The sequence below is a fragment of the Carcharhinus amblyrhynchos genome, chromosome 18 (genome assembly GCF_965287045.1).
Source record: "Carcharhinus amblyrhynchos chromosome 18, sCarAmb.v2.hapA, whole genome shotgun sequence".
Taxonomy (NCBI): Eukaryota; Metazoa; Chordata; class Chondrichthyes; order Carcharhiniformes; family Carcharhinidae; genus Carcharhinus; species Carcharhinus amblyrhynchos.
The window spans coordinates 12962749-12984056 of NC_137341.1; the positions used below are offsets into that span (position 1 = coordinate 12962749).

The 21308-nt window shown below is 42.9% G+C and overlaps 1 protein-coding gene across 2 annotated transcripts in view; it reads left to right on the forward strand.

The window, feature by feature from the left end:
• mmd2a (monocyte to macrophage differentiation-associated 2a) overlaps positions 1-12599 on the forward strand; it is a 92145-nt gene extending 79546 nt beyond the window's left edge. For both annotated transcript variants that reach the window (XM_080206085.1, XM_080206086.1), the window contains 2 exons: positions 9358-9427; positions 12243-12599. In XM_080206085.1, coding sequence (XP_080062211.1) covers positions 9358-9427; positions 12243-12446 — 274 coding nt within the window. In that variant the 3' untranslated portion in view covers positions 12447-12599. The remainder of the gene's footprint in view (positions 1-9357; positions 9428-12242) is intronic.
• The last annotated feature ends 8709 nt before the right edge of the window (positions 12600-21308 follow it).

Sequence of the window (21308 nt, forward strand, 5' to 3'; positions counted from 1 at the left end):
AGTTCCAAAGTCGCAAAAGCCTCAGAGAGAAAGAAATTCTCCTCATCTCTGTCCTGAAAGGGCAAACCCTAATTATAAAACTCTGCCCCCTAGTTCTGGACTCACCCACAAGAGGAAACATCCTCTTCATGTCCACCTCATCAATACCATTCAGAATCTTCTATATTTCAACCAAGTCACTGCTCACTCTGATTTGACTTGATTTCATTTATTATTGTCACATAAGAACATAAGAAATAGGAGCAGGAGTAGGCCATCTAGCCCTTCGAGCCTGCCCCGCCATTCAATAAGATCATGGCTGATCTGAAGTGGCTCAGTTCCACTTTCCTGCTTTCTCCCCATAACTCTTAATTCCCTTGCCTACCAAAAACCTATCTACCCGTGTCTTAAATATATTTAGCGAGGTAGCCTCCACCACTTCAACGGGCAGAGAATTCCAGAGATTCACCACCCTTTGAGTGAAGAAGTTCCTCCTCAACTCTGTTCTAAACTGCCCCACTCCTTATCTTGAGGCTGTGCCCTCTAGTCCTGTTGTCCTTTCCGAGCAGGAAGAATCTCTCCACCTCTACCCTATCCATCCCTTTCATTATCTTATACATCTCTAGAAGATCCCCCCCTCATCCTTCTAAACTCCAACGAGTACAGACCCAGTCTATTTAGTCTCTCTTCATAGTCCAACCCCCTCATCTCCAATATCAGCCTAGTGAACTTCCTCTGCACTCCCTCCAAGGCCAAAATATCCTTGCACAAGTGCGGCGACCAAAACTGCACACAGTACTCCAGCTGTGGCCTCACCAGTGCCTTGTACAGTTGCAGCAAGACCTCCCTGCTTTTATATTCTATCCCCCTTGCTATAAAGGCCAGCATCCCATTCGCCTTCTTGATCACCTGCTGCACCTGCAGACTGGGTTTTTGCAACCCCAGGTCCCTCTGCACCATAGCATGCTGCAGCTTTTCGCCCTTTAAATAGTAATCCCTCGTACTATTATTCCTGCCAAAGTGGATAACCTCACACTTGCTAACATTGTACTCCATAAACTTGCTAACATTGTACTCCATGTATGTATGTACTCCATGTAAATATGTATTAACATTACAGTGAAAAGTATTGTTTCTTGTGCCCTACACAGACAAAACATACCGTTCATAAAAAGGGAAATGAGAATGTAGTGTTACAGTTATAGTTGGGGTGTAGACAAAGATCAACTTAATGCAAGCTAAGTCCATTCAAAAGTCTGACAGTAGCAAGGGAGAAGCTTTTCTTGATTCGGTTGGTACATGACCTCAGACTTCTGTATCTTTTTCCCGGAGGAAGAAGGTGGAAGAGAGAATGTCCGGGGTGCGTGGCGTCCTTAATTATGCTGGCTGCTTTGCTGAGGCAGCGGAAATGTAGACAGAGTCAATGAATGGGATGCTGGGTTACATTCATGACCTCTTCTAGTTCCTTGTGGTCTTGGGTAGAGCAGGAGCCGTACCAAGTTGTGGTACAACCAGACTGCTTTCTATGGTGCATCTGTAAAAGTTGGTGAGAGTGGTAGCTGACATGCCAAATTTCCTTAGTCTTCTGAGAAATTGGGGGCGTAGGTGGTCTTTCTTAACTATAGTGTCAGCATGAGGGACCAGGACAGGTTGTTCTTCTAAACTCCAGTGGAAACAATCCCAGTCTGTCTAATCTTTCCTCATACGATAACCCACTCAATCGACGTATCAATCTAGTGAACCTCCTCTGAATCATTTGCAATGCATTTACAATCTTCCTTAAAGTTACATAAGGAGACCAGAATTGCACATAATACTCAAGATGAGTTCTCACCAATGCTGTTTAACTGAAGCATAACATCCTCACTTTTATGTTCAATTCCTCTCACAACAAAGGGTAGTATTCCATTTACTTCCTGAATTACTTGCTGCACCATAGAATCTCAGGCCATTCAGCCCATCGCATCTGCACCAACTCTCGAAAAGAACATTTTACCCAAGTCCACCCCCACTGCCCTATCCCTGTAATCTCACTAAATTGACATGGTTAATCCCCCTAACATGCACATCATTGGATTGCGGGAGGAAATCGAAAGAAATCCATGCAGACACGGGGAGAACATACAAACTCCACGCAGACTGCAACCCAAGCCGGGAATGAAACTCAGGGGAGCCCTTAGCACTGTGAGGTAGCAGTGTTAGACATTGTGCCACTGTGCTGCCCATACACTGTACCTGCATGCTAACTTTTTGTGACTTATGCAATAGGATCCCTCTGCACAATGGAATTCTACAATCGTTCCCCAATTAAGAAATAGTCTGCCTTTTTATTCTACCTGCCAAAGCAAATAACTTCACACTTCTCAGATTATCTACCAAAATTTTGCCCACTCACCTATTCTATCTATATCTGCACCTCCTTATGTCCCCTTCACAACATACTTCCCTACCTATCTTTATGTCATTTGAAAATTTAGCCACCATGTCTTTGCTTCCCTCATCGAAGTCACTGAAATAAATTGTAAAAAGCTGAGGCCCGAGCACAGACCTTTGCAGGACTCCATATCCTGCCAATCGTGATTAAACCCATTTATGCATACTCTCTATTTTCCATCAGCCTATCAATCTTCTATGCATGTGAATATATTACCATGAGCTTTTATTTTCCTCAATAAGCTTTTATGTGGTGCCTTATCAAATGCCTTCTGGAAATCCAAGTACCGTATACCTTCAGGTTCCTCTTTATCCATGATACAGATTACTCCTTCAAACAGTTCCAATAAATTGGTTTAAAAAAAGTGTTTCCCTTGCACACTTTTTTCCCAAGAGCCCAGTTATAACCTCCTTAATGATTGATTCTAACACCTTTTCACAATAGACGTAAAGCTAGCTGGCCTATAGTTTCATGTTTCCTGCCTGAATGGGAGGGGGGAATCATATTTGCTATTTTCCAGTCTGATGGAACCTTTCCAGAAACTAAGAAATTTTGGAAAATTGCCATCAACACATCTCTGATCTCATTAGCCCTCTCATTTAAGACCCTAGGATGAAGTCCATGAGGGCCCAGAGGCTTGTCAGCCACAGCTCCGTAGGTTTGCTTAGTACCACATCCCTAGTGCTTGTAATTTCACCAAGTTCCTCTCTCCCTTGATTTACAGCAATTACAGCATCTTTCTTGTACCTTTTTACAGTGAAGATAGAAGCAAAATATTTCACATTCATCCCTGCAAGTTATTTTATATTATGATAAAATGATTTTAATGCTTCATTTTCTGGGTTAATGGACCATAGTCACAACCAACTTGAATTTGATCTACCCCAACATAAGATAGACTTTAACCTTTGTCCATCATTTAGAAGTGAGTTGCGCTATTAGCTTTCTCACTAATAGTAAAACATGAATAACTCCAGCCACTAACTTTCATCACTCTTATTTTTCAATATTATTTCAATCCCCTCTCTCACTTTCCTGCCTCTTGCTGCATGACCTCTGTTGCTTTGCTTTTTATTTTAAATGACAGCTTTCACAATCTTAATCATTTCCCCCTGAATAATATGATTTTGGAGCAGGGGTGGGCCATTCAGCCCTGCACGTCTATTCTACACACTGTTGCCTCTGGAGGTGAGAATGACAGAAATATCTCAGTTGGAAAATCCCATCCAAGCTGCACTGATCTCTTCTTTCATTTGATTTTTTTTAAAAACCCATTTTTATCTTCAGAACAGGGTTTAATCGTCACACGTTTCCAGATGTAGGTGCTACTGAATCCAGCTTTCTGCTGCTCTGCAATGCCAGATCACCTCATAGGTATCTAGAACCCTAACCATCTTCCAAAAGATCTCTTGTGACAAATAGAAAACAAGTTGATGTTACATCCCTGATAGCCAGGCAGTGAAGGATAGAATATTACAGCCTAACATTTACACTTCACTCAGAGTCACACCTAAATATCATGCTCCTCCAGCCAATAAGCCCCCCTTTCAGACCCATGCAGACATGTGGAGAATGTGCAAACTCCATACAGACAATGACCCAAGCCAGGAGGCAGCAGCGCTAACCACTGTGCCCCCCTTTTCAGGCTGAAAGGGGGGCTTATTGGTTGGAGGAGCATGATATTTAGGTGTGACTCTGAGTGAAGTGTAAATGTTAGGCTGTAATGTTCTATCCTTTGCTGCTATAGGGGTGTAACATTAACTTGTTCTTTATTTGTCACAAGAAATCCAATATAAAGAGAGAGGTTGGAATTTTATTGGCATGCCTGCCCTGGAATCGGGGCAGGCGAGGCTCACAGAATGGAATTCTTTGTCGGCTTCAGGCAGGATCTTACGAACCTTGGGCTGATGAGGCAGCAAAATTCCGGCAATAGATAGAGAGCACAAGTAAGTCCCCATTGCTACCTGCCTCCAAAATGCAATTAGACACCCAAGTGACACGCAATGAATTGATTCCCTTCTCTCTCTAAAAATTTGAAAACATCCATACTCTGTGTGCAAAGTGTTACATAGAGAGACAAAACTAACATACTGCAGATGCTAGAGAGTTGAAATAAAAGTGATGAATGCTGGAAATACTCAGGTCTGATAGGATCTGTGCAGAGAGAGATAGAGTTAAGTAAAAGCTTAAAAAAAAGTGAAATTTTATTTATTCGTCACAAGTAAGGCTTACATTAACACTGCAATGAAGTTACTGTGAAAGTCCCCTACTCACCAACTCCTGTGCTTGTTCAGCTCAATGCACCTAACCAGCATGTCTTTCAGACTGTGGGAGGAAACCAGAGTACCTGGAGGAAACCCATGCAGACATGAGGAGAATGTGCAGACTCCATACAGATAGTGACCCAAGCCGGGAACTGAACCAGGTTCCTGAAGCTGTGAGGCAGCAGTGCTAACCACTGGGCCACCACTAAGGCTTCAAGTCCAAAGTGTCCTTTCCTCGGAACTGAAGAGAAATGAAAATGTGATGGGTTTTACAGGGAAAAGGACAGGTGGGACAAAGGAGAAGATCAGAGAAAAGGTGGAGCACGAGGGAGATAAAATGACAAAGGTGTCATGGAATGTAGGCAAAGGAAATGGTAATGGTAGTATTAAGGATGCAAATCATGGTCAGAGTAGGTGTTAACAGTGGAATAGAGGTCAGCATTGCCTGAAAGCAAAGAGCTGAGAACAACATACAGACTGCCACTGGGAGAAAGATTCAAAATGGAGGATGGAGCTCACGCTCTGACGTTGTTGAACTCATCGTTAAGCCTAGAAGGTTATGAAGGGCCGATCAGAGAATGAGGTGCTGTTCCTCCCGTTTATGTTTGCCTTTACTGGAAAATTGTAGCAGGCTAAGGACAGATGTGAGCAAATGCTCACATCTCAGCTCCACTATTTAACTAGATCTTGACTGATCCTCCCTCTCAGAGCTATTTTCCCACACTATCCCTTGATGCCATTTGTATCTAGAAATCTATTGATCTCTGCTTTGAACAAACTCAATGACTGAGCCTCCGCAACTCTCTGGGGTAGCGAATACCAATAAATTCTTCCTCATTTGAGTCCTAAATGGCCTGCCTTTTATTCTGAGACTGTGTCTCTTGGTTCTAGAACCCACCCACCCACCCACTCTCCCAGCCAGGGGGATATATTCTTATTGCAGCTACCCAGTCGAGTTCTGTAAGAATTTTGTACACTCCAAAGACATCACCTCTCATTCTTCTAAACTCTAAAGAGTATAGGCTCAGTCTCCTCAATCTCTTCTCAGAAGACAATCCCATCATCCCAAGGATTAGCCAAATGAACCTCTGCTATCTTCACTCCATGGCCAGTACATCCTTCCTTAGTTATGAAGACCAAAACTGCGTACAATATGCAAGGTATAATTTCACCAAAGCTCCATACAAGTGCAGCAAGACTTCTGTATTCCTATACTCAAATCCTCCAGTAATAAACACTACCATACCATTTACTTTCTGAGTTGCTTGTTGCACCTGCCTATTAGCTTTTGGTGACTTATGAACATGTACACTCAGGTCCCTTTGGACATCATCAACATTTCCCAACCTCTCCCCATTTTACATTTCTGTTTTTCTTATCAAAATGGATAACTTCACATTTTTCCACATTAAGCTCTATCTGCCATGTTTTTACCCATTCATTTAGCTGTCCAAACTCCCTTGAAGGCTCCGTGCATCCTCTTCACATCTCACATTCCCAACAAAGTTTGTTTCATCAACAAACTTCGAAACTATTACATTTGGCCCCCACATCCAAATCATCTGTAGAAGATTGTGAATAGCTGGGGCTCAAGCACTGATCTAAGCAGTCACAGCCTGTCAACCTGAGAATGATTCACTTATCCCTACTGTCTATAAACCAATGTTCAATCCATGCCAGTTTATTTCCCTCAATCCCATGTTCCCTTACTAACCTCTTATGAGGGACTTTAGCCAAAGCCTTCTGAAAATCCAAATACACCACATCCACTGGTTCTCCCAATCTATCCTGTTTGTCACATCCTCAAAAAGCTCCAACAAATCAATCAAACAATTTCCTTTTCATAAATTCATGTTGACTCTGCCCAATCTCACCATTACTGCCATTCCCTGTTTTCTCTCCCCCCTCCCCCTCCTTTCCCAAATAGTGGGGATGCATTTGCTGCCTTCCAAACTGCTGGCACATCTCTAGAATTTATAGAATTTTGGAAAGATGACCACCAATGCATTGACTATCTCTACAGACACTGCTTTAAACATTTTGGGTTGTATATCGTCAGGTCCAGGGGAATTATCAACTTTCAATACCATTAATTTCTCCAGCGTTACTTTCTTACTAATACTGATTTCTTTCAGAACCTCAATCCCAATATCCCTTAGCTTTCCATTGTTTCAGGGAGGTGAAGACACAAATCTTCCTGGTGCCGCCCATGTGGGAAACACAGCGGGTGGGACGGATTATTTGATGGGCCGGCAAAATGTCTGTTGACTTTGGGTGGGAACTTAAGCTTATTTATTCATGTCACAAGTAGGCTTATATTAACACTGCAACAAAATTACTGTGAAAATCCTCGAGTCGCCATACTCCAGCGCCTGTTCAGGTACACTGAGGGAGAATTTAGCATGGCCAATCCATCGAACCAGCACATCTTTCAGACTGTGAGAGGAAATCTGAGCACCTGGAGCCATGCAGACACGGGGAAAACATGCAAACTCTGCATAGACAGTGACCCAAGCCAGGAATCGAACCCGAGTCCCTGGTGTTGTGAGGCAGCAGTGCTAACCACTGATCAACCCGGGCAAAGCATAATAAAGCGATTTCTTTATTCCCCATTATAAATTCTTCACTCTCTACCTGTATTGGGCCCATATTTGTTTTTATTCACCCTTTCCTCTTTACATAGTTTTACATGTTCCCTGCAAGTTTACTTTCCTATTCTATTTTCTCTTTCTTTCCCAATTTCTTAGTTTTCCTTTGCTGAATTTTAAAATGTTCCTAATCCTCGTGCTTACTACTTTTTTTGGGACAATTTTATATAGCTCCACATCTAGTCTTAGTGCCTAGTTTAACTGGCCAATCAAACTCCACAATTGCTCTATCTCAATAGATATTAAAGTAGGATCATACCAATTGATCACGCCACGCTCTCGCTGCAGCGAGGTCGGAGTATTTGGTACCCAGCGAATCCCTGTTCACTGCAGCGGAATGGGAAAATCCCGCTGGCGTGAATGGCTGTAACATTCTGGCCATGATATTTTTTCTGTGATGACCTTGTATGATTAACTGGGATGAGACTATCCCTTTCTAAATGGGATTGCTGATTTAAAGTTATACAAAACCTACTTTGCTTAATATCTAAAGCAATATTTTTCAGATCCCCAATTTTAAATTCTACTCTTATCAATGATGCTTTCCTCAAATTCCCTAGTACCACCCCATAAGAAATCACCACATGAAGTTGGTACTGTAAAGACACTGTGGGATCAGCTTTTAGTTGGAAATACCTATTTTCAGCTGAACAGATACCACCAAAAATGACCACATTCTGGCGTCATTCAGGCTCTTTTAGTTTTTATCCATGTCCTTCTACAACCACTGTGTCTTTAGGTAGTTTGTGAAACACTTCTGTCTGAAAAGCATTGCACTACAAAAATGTTGCTTTTACATTAAGCCTACACTCCCAAGAATATATGGTCAAAAGAACCAGAAAGCGTTTACAATGCCAGTAGCAGGAGCATCCATTCTAATATCTGCGTCACCCAGTTGTTCTTGCTACTGACCTCGATTCAGCTTTATAAGTTCCATACGCGGGGATTTCTTCAATACAAATCCATCCCTCTAGCAAAGCTGTCGGATCCCTATTGGTAAGTCGGAAAAATTCCACATTCTCTCTAGATGTCTGACTCACTTTGTTTTGTTTCTCTTACTCATTTATCCTCAGGTTTGTTGGCAGTCACCAAAATTTCACAATCATTAGGATATATTGTCCTAATTCTGTCAGGTGATTTTCTGAGGCCTATATTTTATTGTCCGATCTGTTCAAGCTGTAGCCTCTGTTTCAATGTTTCCGTGTGTGTGTGTGTGTGTGTGTGTGTGTGTGTGTGTGTGTGTGTGTGTGTGTGTGTGTGTGTGTGTGTGTGTGTGTGTGTGTGGGGGGGGAACGACAATTACTGGGAGACCGCTTGCATCATTAGAGGCTCTTACGATTATACGTGATTGTTTTTCAATTCAAAAGGCACCTCCAGACTGTCTTATCATTACTTGCATGGAGCTTTGTTACTTTCACTCTTTCTGCCCCATTCTGCCAGTCCATGGACCTTTAAAATCTGGCCACAATCCTCACTATTCAAACAGTGGCTATCCCTGCCTGTCACACAACCATCATTCCCACCCGTCCTCAGTCCTCTCTAAACATCCACTCTGGGTGATTGTCCTGTGGATGTGATCATTCTATCTCACATATCATGATCACTCCAATCATTGATCTGCCATATCCTGTTCTTCGAGACCTTCGTCAAAGCGTTGGAAGTACAAGATGTCCTTTTTAATTCTACCAACTGCTCAAGAGTCTGATTTCTTTTTATAATTTTACTCTGGTTAGTGGTGAGGGATGAGCCTTAACAATTTGATTCCCATTTTGACAAGTTCTATCTTACCAACAAGCCCCTTAACCTGACCACAGCCTTTCCAGCCCCACAATGCTCTCTTTTACTTCTAACGCCAGTGGATCTTTAAATATTGATACCTCCATTAGTCCCAATGTAAAAGATATAATTAGTATTCAATTTAATCCATGCTGAGTTAAATTATACATGATTATAGTAACAAACTTGTTCTCCAGATTATACACTTTCCGCTTTCTCTCTGATTTCCCATACACTCTGATATTTCCTCTTGCAGGTATAAAATTGTCGAGTTGATTTGCTACATGGTCATGGGCGTCTTTCCTGCACTCGTCATTCTCTCAATGGTAAGGTTGGTGTGTGTGTGTATATCTAAGTGTATGTATGTGTCCATATCTAAGTGTGTATATGTATTCACAAATCTGAGCGCATGTTTGCATATCTGAGTGTGTACGTGTATGTGTCTCTGTGGGCATGAGAGTGTGTGTGACTGTGTGTGTGCATAACTCTGTGTGTGCATGCACATATCTGAGTATGTATGCACAAATATATCTATGCATGTGTGTGCATGCATATTTAAGTGTGTATGTGCATACACACATCTGGTGTTTGTGTGCGCATGTGCATATGGGTGTGTGCTTGCACATATGTATCTGAGTGTGTGCGTGCATGCGTATCCCAGTGTGTGTGTGCGCGCATGCATGCGTGTGTGCGTGTTATAAATACAAGTCTTCCTTTTTTTCTTAAAGTGACGCCACTGAAATGCTAAAGTCTCGCATTTCCATGACATTTTTCATAAATTCATGCCGTTCCAAAAAGTTTCAGAGTCTGTGAATTATTTCAGGCATCGATAGATCATTGATATAACAAAGGAAAACATGGCAGCCAGTTCTGCACACAGCTAGCTTCCAGAAACAGCAATGTGCTGAATGGCCAGTTAGGGGATTTTTGATGACATTGGGACATGCTCTTCAGAAACTAGTCAGAATTTCACTTGAGTGAAGGTACTCCCGCAACCATAAACCTCACTGCTGTTTGTTCTGTTTCATAAATACATGATGTGGAGATGCTGGCATTAGACTGGGATAAGCACATCTTATGTGCTTCATCAAGTGAGTCACCTGAAGAAGGAGCGAGACTCCGAAAGCTTGTGCGGCCAAATTAACCTGTTGGACTTTAACCTGGTGTTGTGAGACTTCTTATTATTCATAAATACAGTCAGAAAAGTCATGGCAAATTTAGCTCACATTTGACAATCACAATTCTCAATGACAAAAATTATCACCTTTCTGTAATATTCTGACTGGAGAATCAGCTGGTGAATCACAAAATAATACTTGGATTTATATAGCACCATTCCTGATATCTCAAAGCATTTTCCAGCCAATGAAGTACTTTTAAGATATGGTCACTGGTGTAATGAAGGTAAAGAGGCAGCTAATTTGTGTACAGCAAGCTCCCACAAACAGCAATGTCATGATAGCCAGATATCTGTTTTGGTGAGGTTGGTTTAATCAGGGGGAAATCCAAGGCCCTTCTTCAATTAGTGCCATTCTGCTTCCATCCGTGAGGCAGACAGTTTAACCTCTCAGCCAAAAGATGGCACCTCTGACCAACTAGCACTCCCTGTACGCTGCACCAGGATTACCAGCTTAGGTCAGGGGTCACCAACCACTTTCTTTTAACCCAAAGAGCTTTTCAACAAAAAAGAATATCTAAAATAAAAAAAATACTGGGAACCACCAGACAAATTTCAATATTTCTTAAACCAAAACTTGATGAAATTTCAAGCGCCACAGGTGGAATGTATAATTTGCATAAATATTGAATCAATAGGAAAGAAAATCAAAATTCAAATCGGCGGAACTCTGTATTCCCGTTTTTAGTTAGTTGCTTTTTTAAAACTATAACTTTGTCAGTAAAGTCATCTTTAAAACGAAGTTTAGCTTAAGATGTGTAGAATTTGGACAAATCTTTTTGACCATTAATTCTTTTGGTAAAATTTATCTTCTAATAACACACTCAGAATAATTTAGAAATAGTGTTATTTGTAACCTTGGTGTATCAATGCCATTCAAATCTGTTTATTCAGAACATGGTGATATCTTTTGTTAAAATAATTATTTGAAACTGCAAAGTGCAGCATAATTATTAACCTTTTATCCCCGCAATAAAAATACAGCCCTCATTTTTCATGACTTAGGCCCTTTGTCATATTAATTCAATCCAATTAGAAGTGGTTGGGTGGGGTGGGGAGGTGGGGTCGCACATAATCATAGAACCTCAAAATGCAGAAGTAGGCGGTTCGGCCAGTCGAATCTGCACCAACTCTCCGATAGATCATCTTACCCATGCCCACCCCCGTCCTATCCCCTTAACCCCACACATTTACTCTGTTAATCCCCCTAACCTACACATCTTTGGACACTAAGGGGTAATTTAGCATGGCCAATCAACCTAACCTGCACATCTTTGGACTGTGGGAGGAAACTGGAGCACCCGGAGGAAACCCACATAGACATGGGGAGAATGTGCAAACTCCACACAGAAAATGACCTAAGTCCAGAATTGAACAACTCCCTGGAGTTGTGAGGCAGCAGTGCTAACCACTGTGCCACTCTAATGTTAAAGAGCTGAATGTGACTCTGGAACTGTAGGTTGCAAACCCCTGGTCTGGTTTGGTCTGGATTGCATCTTGAGTGAGACTTAAACCCACAACCTTCTGACTTGGAAATAAAAGTTCTCCCATCTGAGCCCTGTCTGTTCCTCAACTGTAAGAGGGTAGATGTAACAGTTACGCTATACTGCTGGAGGAAGGCTCAAACAAAACCAATCAAAAACAACTGGTCTTGGCCTTTTGGTTTCCTCGTGTCAGCAACTGCCTCGGTCATTGGCAGTCCACCCGTCTAAACTAAAAGAGATAATCTGGCTATTATCAGGATGCTATCCGTGGGATCCTGTTGTGCACAAGCTGACTACCATATTTCCCTATATTGCAGGCGAGGTGCCAATAGGCTAATGACACGTGTGTCTATCTGATTATCTTTTGATTGTTCGGGATCTGAGCAAGACGCATACAATTTAGTGGCGGCATTGATTGAAGTGTTACCTGGCCAAATGCTTCATTGAAACAAATGGGTCTTTCTTGCTCTCTCCATTCAGCCTAACACCGATGGACTGTTTGAGTTGCTGGTGGGTGGTTCCTTCTACTGCCTGGGCATGCTTTTCTTCAAGAGCGATGGCCGGATTCCATTCGCACACGCAATATGGCATCTCTTTGTGGCCATTGGAGCAGGTGTCCACTACTATGCCATCTGGAAGTATCTGTACTGCCCAGCCATGTTGGAAATGAGGACTTCAAAGTAACCAGGTTGCGACCTGTGAGAAGCAGTGCACAAAGAGATCAAAAAGAAATGAACAATGGCAAACAAAAATGGCTCAAGAACACGGCAAGGATCTCCACAGGCCATGATGTAGAAGTATGAAGATCGAAAGCAGACATTCCGGGATCTTTTTAGGTCTTTCAGCACTGAATTGCTAACTCTAAGGCCAGTATTAAATACCGACGCACAGATATACACGTGAAGATACGCACACAGATACAAAAACACAGATGAGACAAAACACACACACACACACACACGCGCGCGCGCGCGCAGGAAACTTACGATCTCGACCCTGGCTGGGATTCTCCAGTCCCGCTGCATGGAATGGAGTTTTGGCTGAGTACCAAATTCTCCATTCTCGTTGGTAGCAGGGCAGGAATGGACGAGATCTGAGAATCCTGCCCATAGACATTCCTTCAAACTATTGACTGAACTAGCTCTCGTAGCTGTACCATAATTTTCCACTAACCATGGAGTTTTATAGTCAAATTTTTCCCAACAAAAAAAAACTTGAATCCTTATTAGCTGTGCATATTTGCCAGACACAGTTATACCTTAACAGATTATTTTTCTGTGAAAAGTACAAGTGAAGGTTGCGTTTTCTAGAACATTCTTTATTAACCTGTGAACCAGGCTGGGTCTGCCAGAAATTGGCATGGTTGCATACCTGTTATGTTGTCTTAACTATTCCGTGTAACTTGTCAGATTTTGAAACACTTGTCTGGAATTATTGCCTACGATTATCACACGCTTTGCTCCGGGAATGGACAAAGACAGGGTAGAAATTGGATCTCATTGCACTCATTTTCCAGGATAATGCCTTGTGCCCCAAGGATATCTAAAACACATCTGTTTGTGCATTGCCCTTGGATGATTTACAGACATCCCAAGCTGTCACCTTGAGAAGGTACAAGGCCCTTCGAGAGGCCTAAAGCCTGTTAACACTTAGCAAAATTAGTCAGCGCAGGCTCCGGGCCTACTCCACTCAGGTTTTGATGTAATTGCTGCGGCCTAGTCAGTAACTGCCACCAAAAAAAATTCAAAGTATTCCTGCTTTCACTTAGCTTCCTGCAGGGCAGGAGTACTCCTGCTCCTCCCAGATCATAGAGCATTCCTTGGGGCTGCTGCCCACTCACAATCCCCTCCTATCCGCGCCCGCTCATCGCCCCTCCTCCTATGTTCTTCAATCCTCCATCCCGCCCTCCCCCGCTTTCCAGGTTACCTTAAAGCTGCTATCCAGAGGCAATGGGCGAGAGGGTAGGGGAGGGGCAGAGGCAGGGGTCGTCAGTGCTCCAGAGACAGTTTGGTCTTACTTATTAGTCAAATGAGGCCCGGCTTCTAATTTCAAGCCAGCTTTGAGGCTCAAAGTTCCAGCATGGCAGATCACAAGTCGCAGTGAATTTTTAGCCCACTGGTTCGGTGGGCCCTGTGCCCTTTACCACAATGGCTTCTTTCTGCCTGTCTATTTCCTATTTCCTCCCTGGCTTGAAAGCACCCAGTCTTTCTGGGGAAGCTTTGCAGTGCCTCACCCCGTGAATCCCACTCTCCAGAACAAGACAGGAACTGTCAGCAGCCTATTTGGCAATGTGGGCTCGGATTGGACCATGATAATTGAAGTCCTCTAGTTTCCACATCTGCCGGAGTCAGTGGACAGCAACCAACCACAGGGACACTGAGGCTGTCAGCTTGGCTTTTGGGTGTACCTTGACATAACTCCACCAGGGGGAGATTTCTTTCATGTAGGAAAGCTGGTGCTATCAATTTTGTCAATTTTATATGGGGCTTTTTATGAGTTCTGTCTTAGAATCTACAGCGCAGAAAGAGGCCATTTGGCCTATTGAGTCTGCACCAACCACAATCCCACCCAGGTTCCATCCCCGTAACCCCACATAATTTCCCTGCTACTCTCCCTGACAGTAAGGTCAATTTAGCATGGCCAATCAACTATCTCGCACAATCTTTGAAGTGTGGGAGGAAACCAGAGCACCCAGAGGAAACCCACACAGACACGGGGAGAATGTGCAAACTCCACACAGGCAGTGACTTGAGGCCAGAATTGAACCTGGGTCCCTGGTGCTGTGAGGCAGCAGTGCTAATCACTGTGTCACTGTGCTGCCCGCTTTATTTAAGAAATATCCACAGAGGAGAGAAAATGACTGAATTCAAGAAACTTAGAGACAAGAATTTCCCTTTCAAGGAGCAAATCCTTTCTCATTCAAATGTGTAGAATTATATGCAAATTATTTTCCCCAAAACACTGAAATACTTATTGCTGGTTTAAACGTGGGCTGCCCTCTCCCACCAGTGACTGTTACGCTTGCCTGCAATGATAGACTATAGGCCACATATTGCACACTGACTGTGAAAGCTTTTGAGAGTCATGCCAATGTGTCTCTCTGTCTGAGGGTACTGACGATGGCTGTTTGTGGGGTGGGATGGGAGGGGGGTATACGGTGGTGTTGGCATTAACTATATGGGTGGGATGTTCCGGGGGGGAAGGGATTCGGGGAAAGGGGGTGTGGTATGGGAACTGACTGCTGGGGGTTGGGGGGAGGTGAATGATGGCTCTGATTGGGAGGAGAGGAGGGGAGGGGGTGGTAAATGCTAATCTGATCGGGTTGGGAGGGGTGATGAATGATAGATCTGATTAGGAGGGAGGTGTTGGGTGAATGCTGGCTCTGATTGTGAGGGGGTGGGGGGATAGGGGGAAGCCCTGAAGCCTCTGTGGTGGGGTGGGGGGAGGTTAGTTTTTGCTTTGATCTTTGCTCTTGCAATATGGCTTTGGGCTTTGCCACTGGCTGATTTTTTTTGGGACAGAATGTGGTAAGATTTGGAGAGAGAGGTGACCTGTTTCTCTGGAGAGAAACACAACGTATTTCTTGCTGGAGCCAACACTCTGCCATTTATTTAGTAAGATTTCACCCAAAAGCTCTGGTCTCTCTCCCCAGATGCTGTAAATCTGCCTGAGATTTTCCAGTATTTTCTGTTTCCCTTCCATTTTACTTTCAATTATGCCTCGGTGAAATGCCTTTGAACATTTATATATGCTAGCCATTGCTGTGCACGATCTGAGCTTACAGAAGATCTTCTGCTGGTACAGGGAAGCTGCTAAAATACCTTTTATTTTCCGCCTTAGAAGATGCAGGCAATGCAAGGAGGACTCCCTATACTGTACAGTAGAATTGTTGGGAGTGCAACCACTATGAAGCAGGTGTCAAGTTAAAGGATACATATTGACTCAAAGTTGTTTCTCGCATGGATCTTTGGAGCAAAGAGATGGGGCTTTGGGCAGGGGAGTGTTATTCTTGTTGGTGCATTTTAAAACATATACAAAAGAGAGCACACCATCAATGAAATCTTCCATATCTTTGGGCTTTTTCCTTACCCTGGGCTGTTTTTCCAGTGTAGCGTAAGGCAGTCCCTAATTGGAAAGACAGACTGTTTTAAACTGACATACAGTACTCAGGCACATCATGATACTGACTCTTAATGTCTGCAGTTAACAAAAATTAAAGACAGAATTAAATAGATGTAAAACATGTGAAGGAAATTTTGATCAGAAGTTTCTGAAACATTAGTGAGAAATATTGTTCATATTTTACAAACCACTGCACGATAAGGAGGACCAGGCTGTCATGCTACACTGATTACCTAGTTATAGTATTAATGCACACCTCAGCATTGCTCAGCACAATGGTTAGCACTGCTGCCTCACAGTGCCAAAAACCCGGGTTCAATTCCGGCCTCAAGTGACAGTTTGTGTTGAGTTTGCACATTCACCCCCTGTCTTCATGGTTTTCTTCGGCTGCTCCGGTTTCCTCCCACAGTCCAAAGATATGTGGGCTAGGTGGATTGGTGATGTTAAATTGCCCTTTAGTGTTGGGGGAATTAGCAGGGTAAATATGTGGGATGACCGGGATTGGGTCTGGATGGGGTAGTTGTTGGTGCAACACTTGACAAAGTCCTGCATAAGAGATTATCATGCAAGCGCATGGGTTTGGGGACAGTGTATTGAGATGGATAGAAAACTGGTTGGCAGAGAGAGCACAAAGAGTCGGGATTAATGGATCCTTTTCAAATTGACAGGCAGTAACTAGTGGGGTGCCACAGGGATCAGTGCTGGGACGCCAGCTATTCACAATATATATTCATGATTTGGATGAGGAAACAAAATGTAACATCTCAAAATTTGCAGATGATACCAAGTTGGGTGTGAGGGTGAACTGTGATGAGGATACAGAGATCTTTCAGCGTGATCTGGACAAGTTGGGTGAGTGGACAAATCAATGGCAGATGCAGTATAATTTGGATAAATGTGAGGTTATTCACTTTGAAAGCAGAAACAAGAAGGCAGATTACTACCTAAATGGCTGTAAATTGGAAGAGGGGAGTGTGCAGTGGGAGCTGGGTGTCCTTGTGCACCAGTTGCTGAAGTAGGGTGCAGTAGGCAGTAAAGAATGCAAATGGTATGTTGGTCTTTATTGCAAGAGGTTTTGAGTACAGGAGCAGGAACGTGTTGTTGCAATTATACAGAGCCACACCTAGAATATTGTGTGCAGTTTTGGTCCCTTTTCCTGAGGAAGGATGTTCTTGCTCTCAAGGGAGTGCAGCAAAGATTTACCAGGATGATTCTGGGGATGGAGGAACTGACGTATGAGGTGAGATTGACTTGGTTAGGATTGTTTTTGCTGGAATTCAGACGAATGATGGGGGGGAGTTTCATAGAGACTTATACAATTCTAATACGACTAGACAGGGTAGATGCAAGGAGCATATTCCCAATGGTGGGGGTGTCCAGAATCAGGGGTCACAGTCTGAGGATACAGGGTAGACCACTTAGGATGGAGATGAAGAGACATTTTTTTCACCCAGTGAGTGATGAACCTGTGGAATTCATTACCACAGGACATAGTTGATGCCAAAACATTGAATGTATTCAAGGGGTAGCTAGATATATCATTGGGGCAAATGGGATCAAAGGTTATGGGGAAAAAGCAGGATTAGGCTATTGAGTTGGACAATCAGCCATGATCATGGTGAATGGTGGAGGAAGCTTGAAGGGCTTAATGTCCTCCTGCTCCTACCTTCTATGTTTCTATAATTACCAGTGTACTCCAGCTTACTGTTGGCAGTCCATAATATTCAAAGAAAATCCCTGCTGTACTCCATCCTTTTTGACTAAATCCAGAGTGAAAGGAAGAACTTGTATTTATATTTTATCTTTCACAACCCCAGGATATCCCAAAGCAATCTACAGCTAGTGAAGTACTTTTGAATTTTAGTCATTGTTGGAATGTAGGAAACACGACAGTCAATTTCCACACAGCGAAATCCGATGAACAGCAATGTGATAATGACCTGATAATCGGTGCTTTTTATTGAGATTGGGTAAGGGATAAATATTCACCAGGTCACGAGGGAGATTTCCCATAGAACCATGGAGTCCCTACTGTGCAGAAGGAGTCCACTCAACCCATCGAGTCTGCATTGACTCTCTGATGGAGCTTCTTATCCAGACCTCCGCCCTCGATCTTATCCCCATTATCCCATGCATTCACCATGGCCAATTCTCCTAACCTACACATCTTTGAACTGTGGGAGGAAACCGGAACACTCGGAGGAAACCCACACAGACATGAGGAGACACACAAACTCCAATCCAGTTCCCTGGCACAGTACTAACCACTGTGCTACCCTTCTAAATGATATCATGGAATCTTTTTCCAGGAGAGGGCAGACGGGCTTTAGTTTACCAGCAGGACAGCAGCACTAACAGTGCAACATCCTCCCAGTATAATATGTTTACACTAGACTAAATTTTGCGTTTAAGTCTCTGGAATCGGATCTGAACTTGCAACCTTCTGACTCAGATATAAGGCTGAAAGAAATGTTGTCTTATATCCACCTGCTCTGAGGGGACAGTATAAATGTGGCGGGTTGGTGACATGTTTGCAGGGGACTGATCAGTAAGTCTCCTTTAAGTAAGTCACCTTTAAGTCTTAGACACATAGAGCACAGTTGGAGGCCATTTGGCTCATTGTGCTTGTGCTGGCCCTTTGAAAGAGCTATCCAATTGCTCCCACCCCTCCATTCTTTCCCCATAGCCGTACTAATGGTTTCCTTTTCAGGTATATGTCAGATTTCCTTTAGAAAGCGACGATAATATCCGCTTCCACCAATCTTTCAGGCAGAACATGTCAATTCCAGGTCATACCAACTCGTTGTGCCAAAAACTCCTCCTTAACCTCCCTCTGCTTCTTTAGCTAATGAGCTTAAATCAGCCGTTCCTGCCTAATGTCCTTCCTGAAGGAGGACACAGCTTCTCCATTCATAAATATAAACACTTTTTTAAAATCTCCCCTAGCCTTGTCTGCCTGCCATAAAGATGATGCTCAGGGGATCTGGGTTCAAATCCCTCGACAGCAGTTGGCAAATTTTGAATTCAGTAAATATCTGGAACTAAAAGTCTAACAATGTCCTTGAAACCATTGTTGATTATTGTAAAGACCCATCTGGTTCACTAATGTCCCCAAGGGAAGGAAATTGGCCATCCTTAGCTGGTCTGGTCTACATGTGACTCCAGAGCCAAGGCAATGTGGTTGGCTCTGACAAAAAATATTTCCCTCTGAAGTGCACTCAGGCAATAAACCCTGGCCCAGCCAATAAGGCCCTCAACCCTTGAATACAGGGGGTAAAAAAGCTTGTCTAGTTATTTCCTACTTCAATCTTGCCTGGTGCTGTTGGAATAAACAGCTGATGACATAGAAACTAGAGGCAGGAGTAGGCCATTCAGCCCTTTGAGCCATTTATTATGATCATGGCTGATCATCAGATTCAATATCCTGATTTTCCCTCCTTCCCCCATATCCCTTGATCCCTTTAGCCCTGAGAACTGCATCTAATTTCTTCTTGAAATCAGACAACGTTTAGGTCTCAGCTACTTTCTGTTGGAGTGAATTCCACACATTCACCACCCTCTGGGTGAAGAAATTTCTCCTCACCTCAGTTCAAAAACCTTATCCTTAAACTATGACCCCTAGTTCTAAATGCCCCCATCATTGGGAACATTCATTCTGAATCTATCTTGTTAGAATTTTATAAGCTTCTATGAGATCCCCTCTCATTCTTGCAAACCCTTATGAATATAATCCTGACTGACTTTGTCTCTCCCCCTCTGACAGACTCGGTTTCAGCTATTTAATTAGGATCCACTAACTTTCCTTGATTATAGCCAGTCTCTTCCCCAATCCCATCAAAGCTTCATTGATGGTGAGCATTTTGATTTAACATCAAGGACTGGTATCATCCAAAGTATTAGATGCACAATATTGAATTATCAGAGCTCTGACAAAGGGTCATCCAGACTTGAAACATTGGCTCTGTTCACTCTCCACAGATGCTGTCAGACCTGCTGAGATTTTCCAGCATTTTCTGTCTTTGTTTCAGATTTTAGCATCTGCAATATTTTGCTTTTATCTTATTGAACTATCAGTGTGTTCCTGAATTCCCCTCAGAATCACACTGATTAATTTATTTCTGTGCAAACTATCCTCTGCATACTATTTTAATATACTCATTAACCCACTTCAAATAAACAGGCTAACAACTCTGAAACAACACAGGGTGTGTAATGTGAGTACTGTGCTCACAGGGGAAATTAAACCTCTAGCTAATTAATTAGAGGTATAATTCATTTCAGTTCAACTCCTTTAAAAGAAAGAATTTTTGGAACTCTTGGAATTTTGGAACTCTGCGTTAGATTCACAGGGAAACAAAATGAATTATCCTTTGAATACAGGTTTCTCGAGCACCATCAATTAAGCTGACCATTTTTTAACTAAAATGTAGATATTTCTTTTCACTGAACTTTCTCCCCCATGTTGATTCTGGCCGACTAAAGTTTTTTAAAGTTTAAACTTAATTTATTAGTGTCACATGTAGACTTACATTGACGCTGCAGTGAGGTTACTGTGAAAATCCCCCAGTCGCCACTCTCTGACACCTGTTCAGGGACACTGAGGGAGAATTTAGACTGGTCAATGCACCGAACCAGCATGTCTTTTGGACTGTGGGAGGAAACCCACACAGACACAGGGAGAACATGCAGACATCGTATAGACAGCCACCCAAGTTGGGAATCGAACCCAGGTCCTAACACTGAGGCAGCAATGCTAACCACTGTGCCACCATAATTGGCATTAACTGAGAGTTTGTCACCTGGTTTGCCAGCCTCTGTGCCTGTAATGTAAAAATTAGTATGTGAGCTCTACCTAACTGCCAAAACCCATCAGCCCTATCCCTGAAGAAGTTGGATGAGCATTTAAACTGTGAGACAGCACAATATCTGAAATCAAGTAGCTGATGTAGAAATTTACACTAGGATCCTTAGCTTATCTACAAGAAACATGTCCCATTTTTCAGTGACACATAAGAAATGTTAACGGTGGGAAAAGTCTAAAATGGCCCAAATCATTTGTCCTATTTTTTGATTGGAGAATCCCACCTCCACACCAAGGGATTCCTCGAATTATTTTTTCTCTCTCCAGACATTCAGTTGTCACTTTAGAGTGTCCATGTGACTACATTCTCCTGATAAAACATTGCATAGTCTATTCCCCTTTGCCTGTTAAAATTCTTACCAGCTTGCCCCTTACTCTTTAACTTTCTTAATTGGATCCAGTGCCTCCTGATATTTAAACCTTTAATAGTTGACAGTTTGCTTAGATCGGGCTTAGACTGAGTTGGTGTGGAGAAAAAAGAAGGCCTCCTTTGCTACCCCATCCCTCAGTCGAACCAGCATTCCCACCCTCATCTGGATCTCGGGTGGCACAGTGGCTAACAC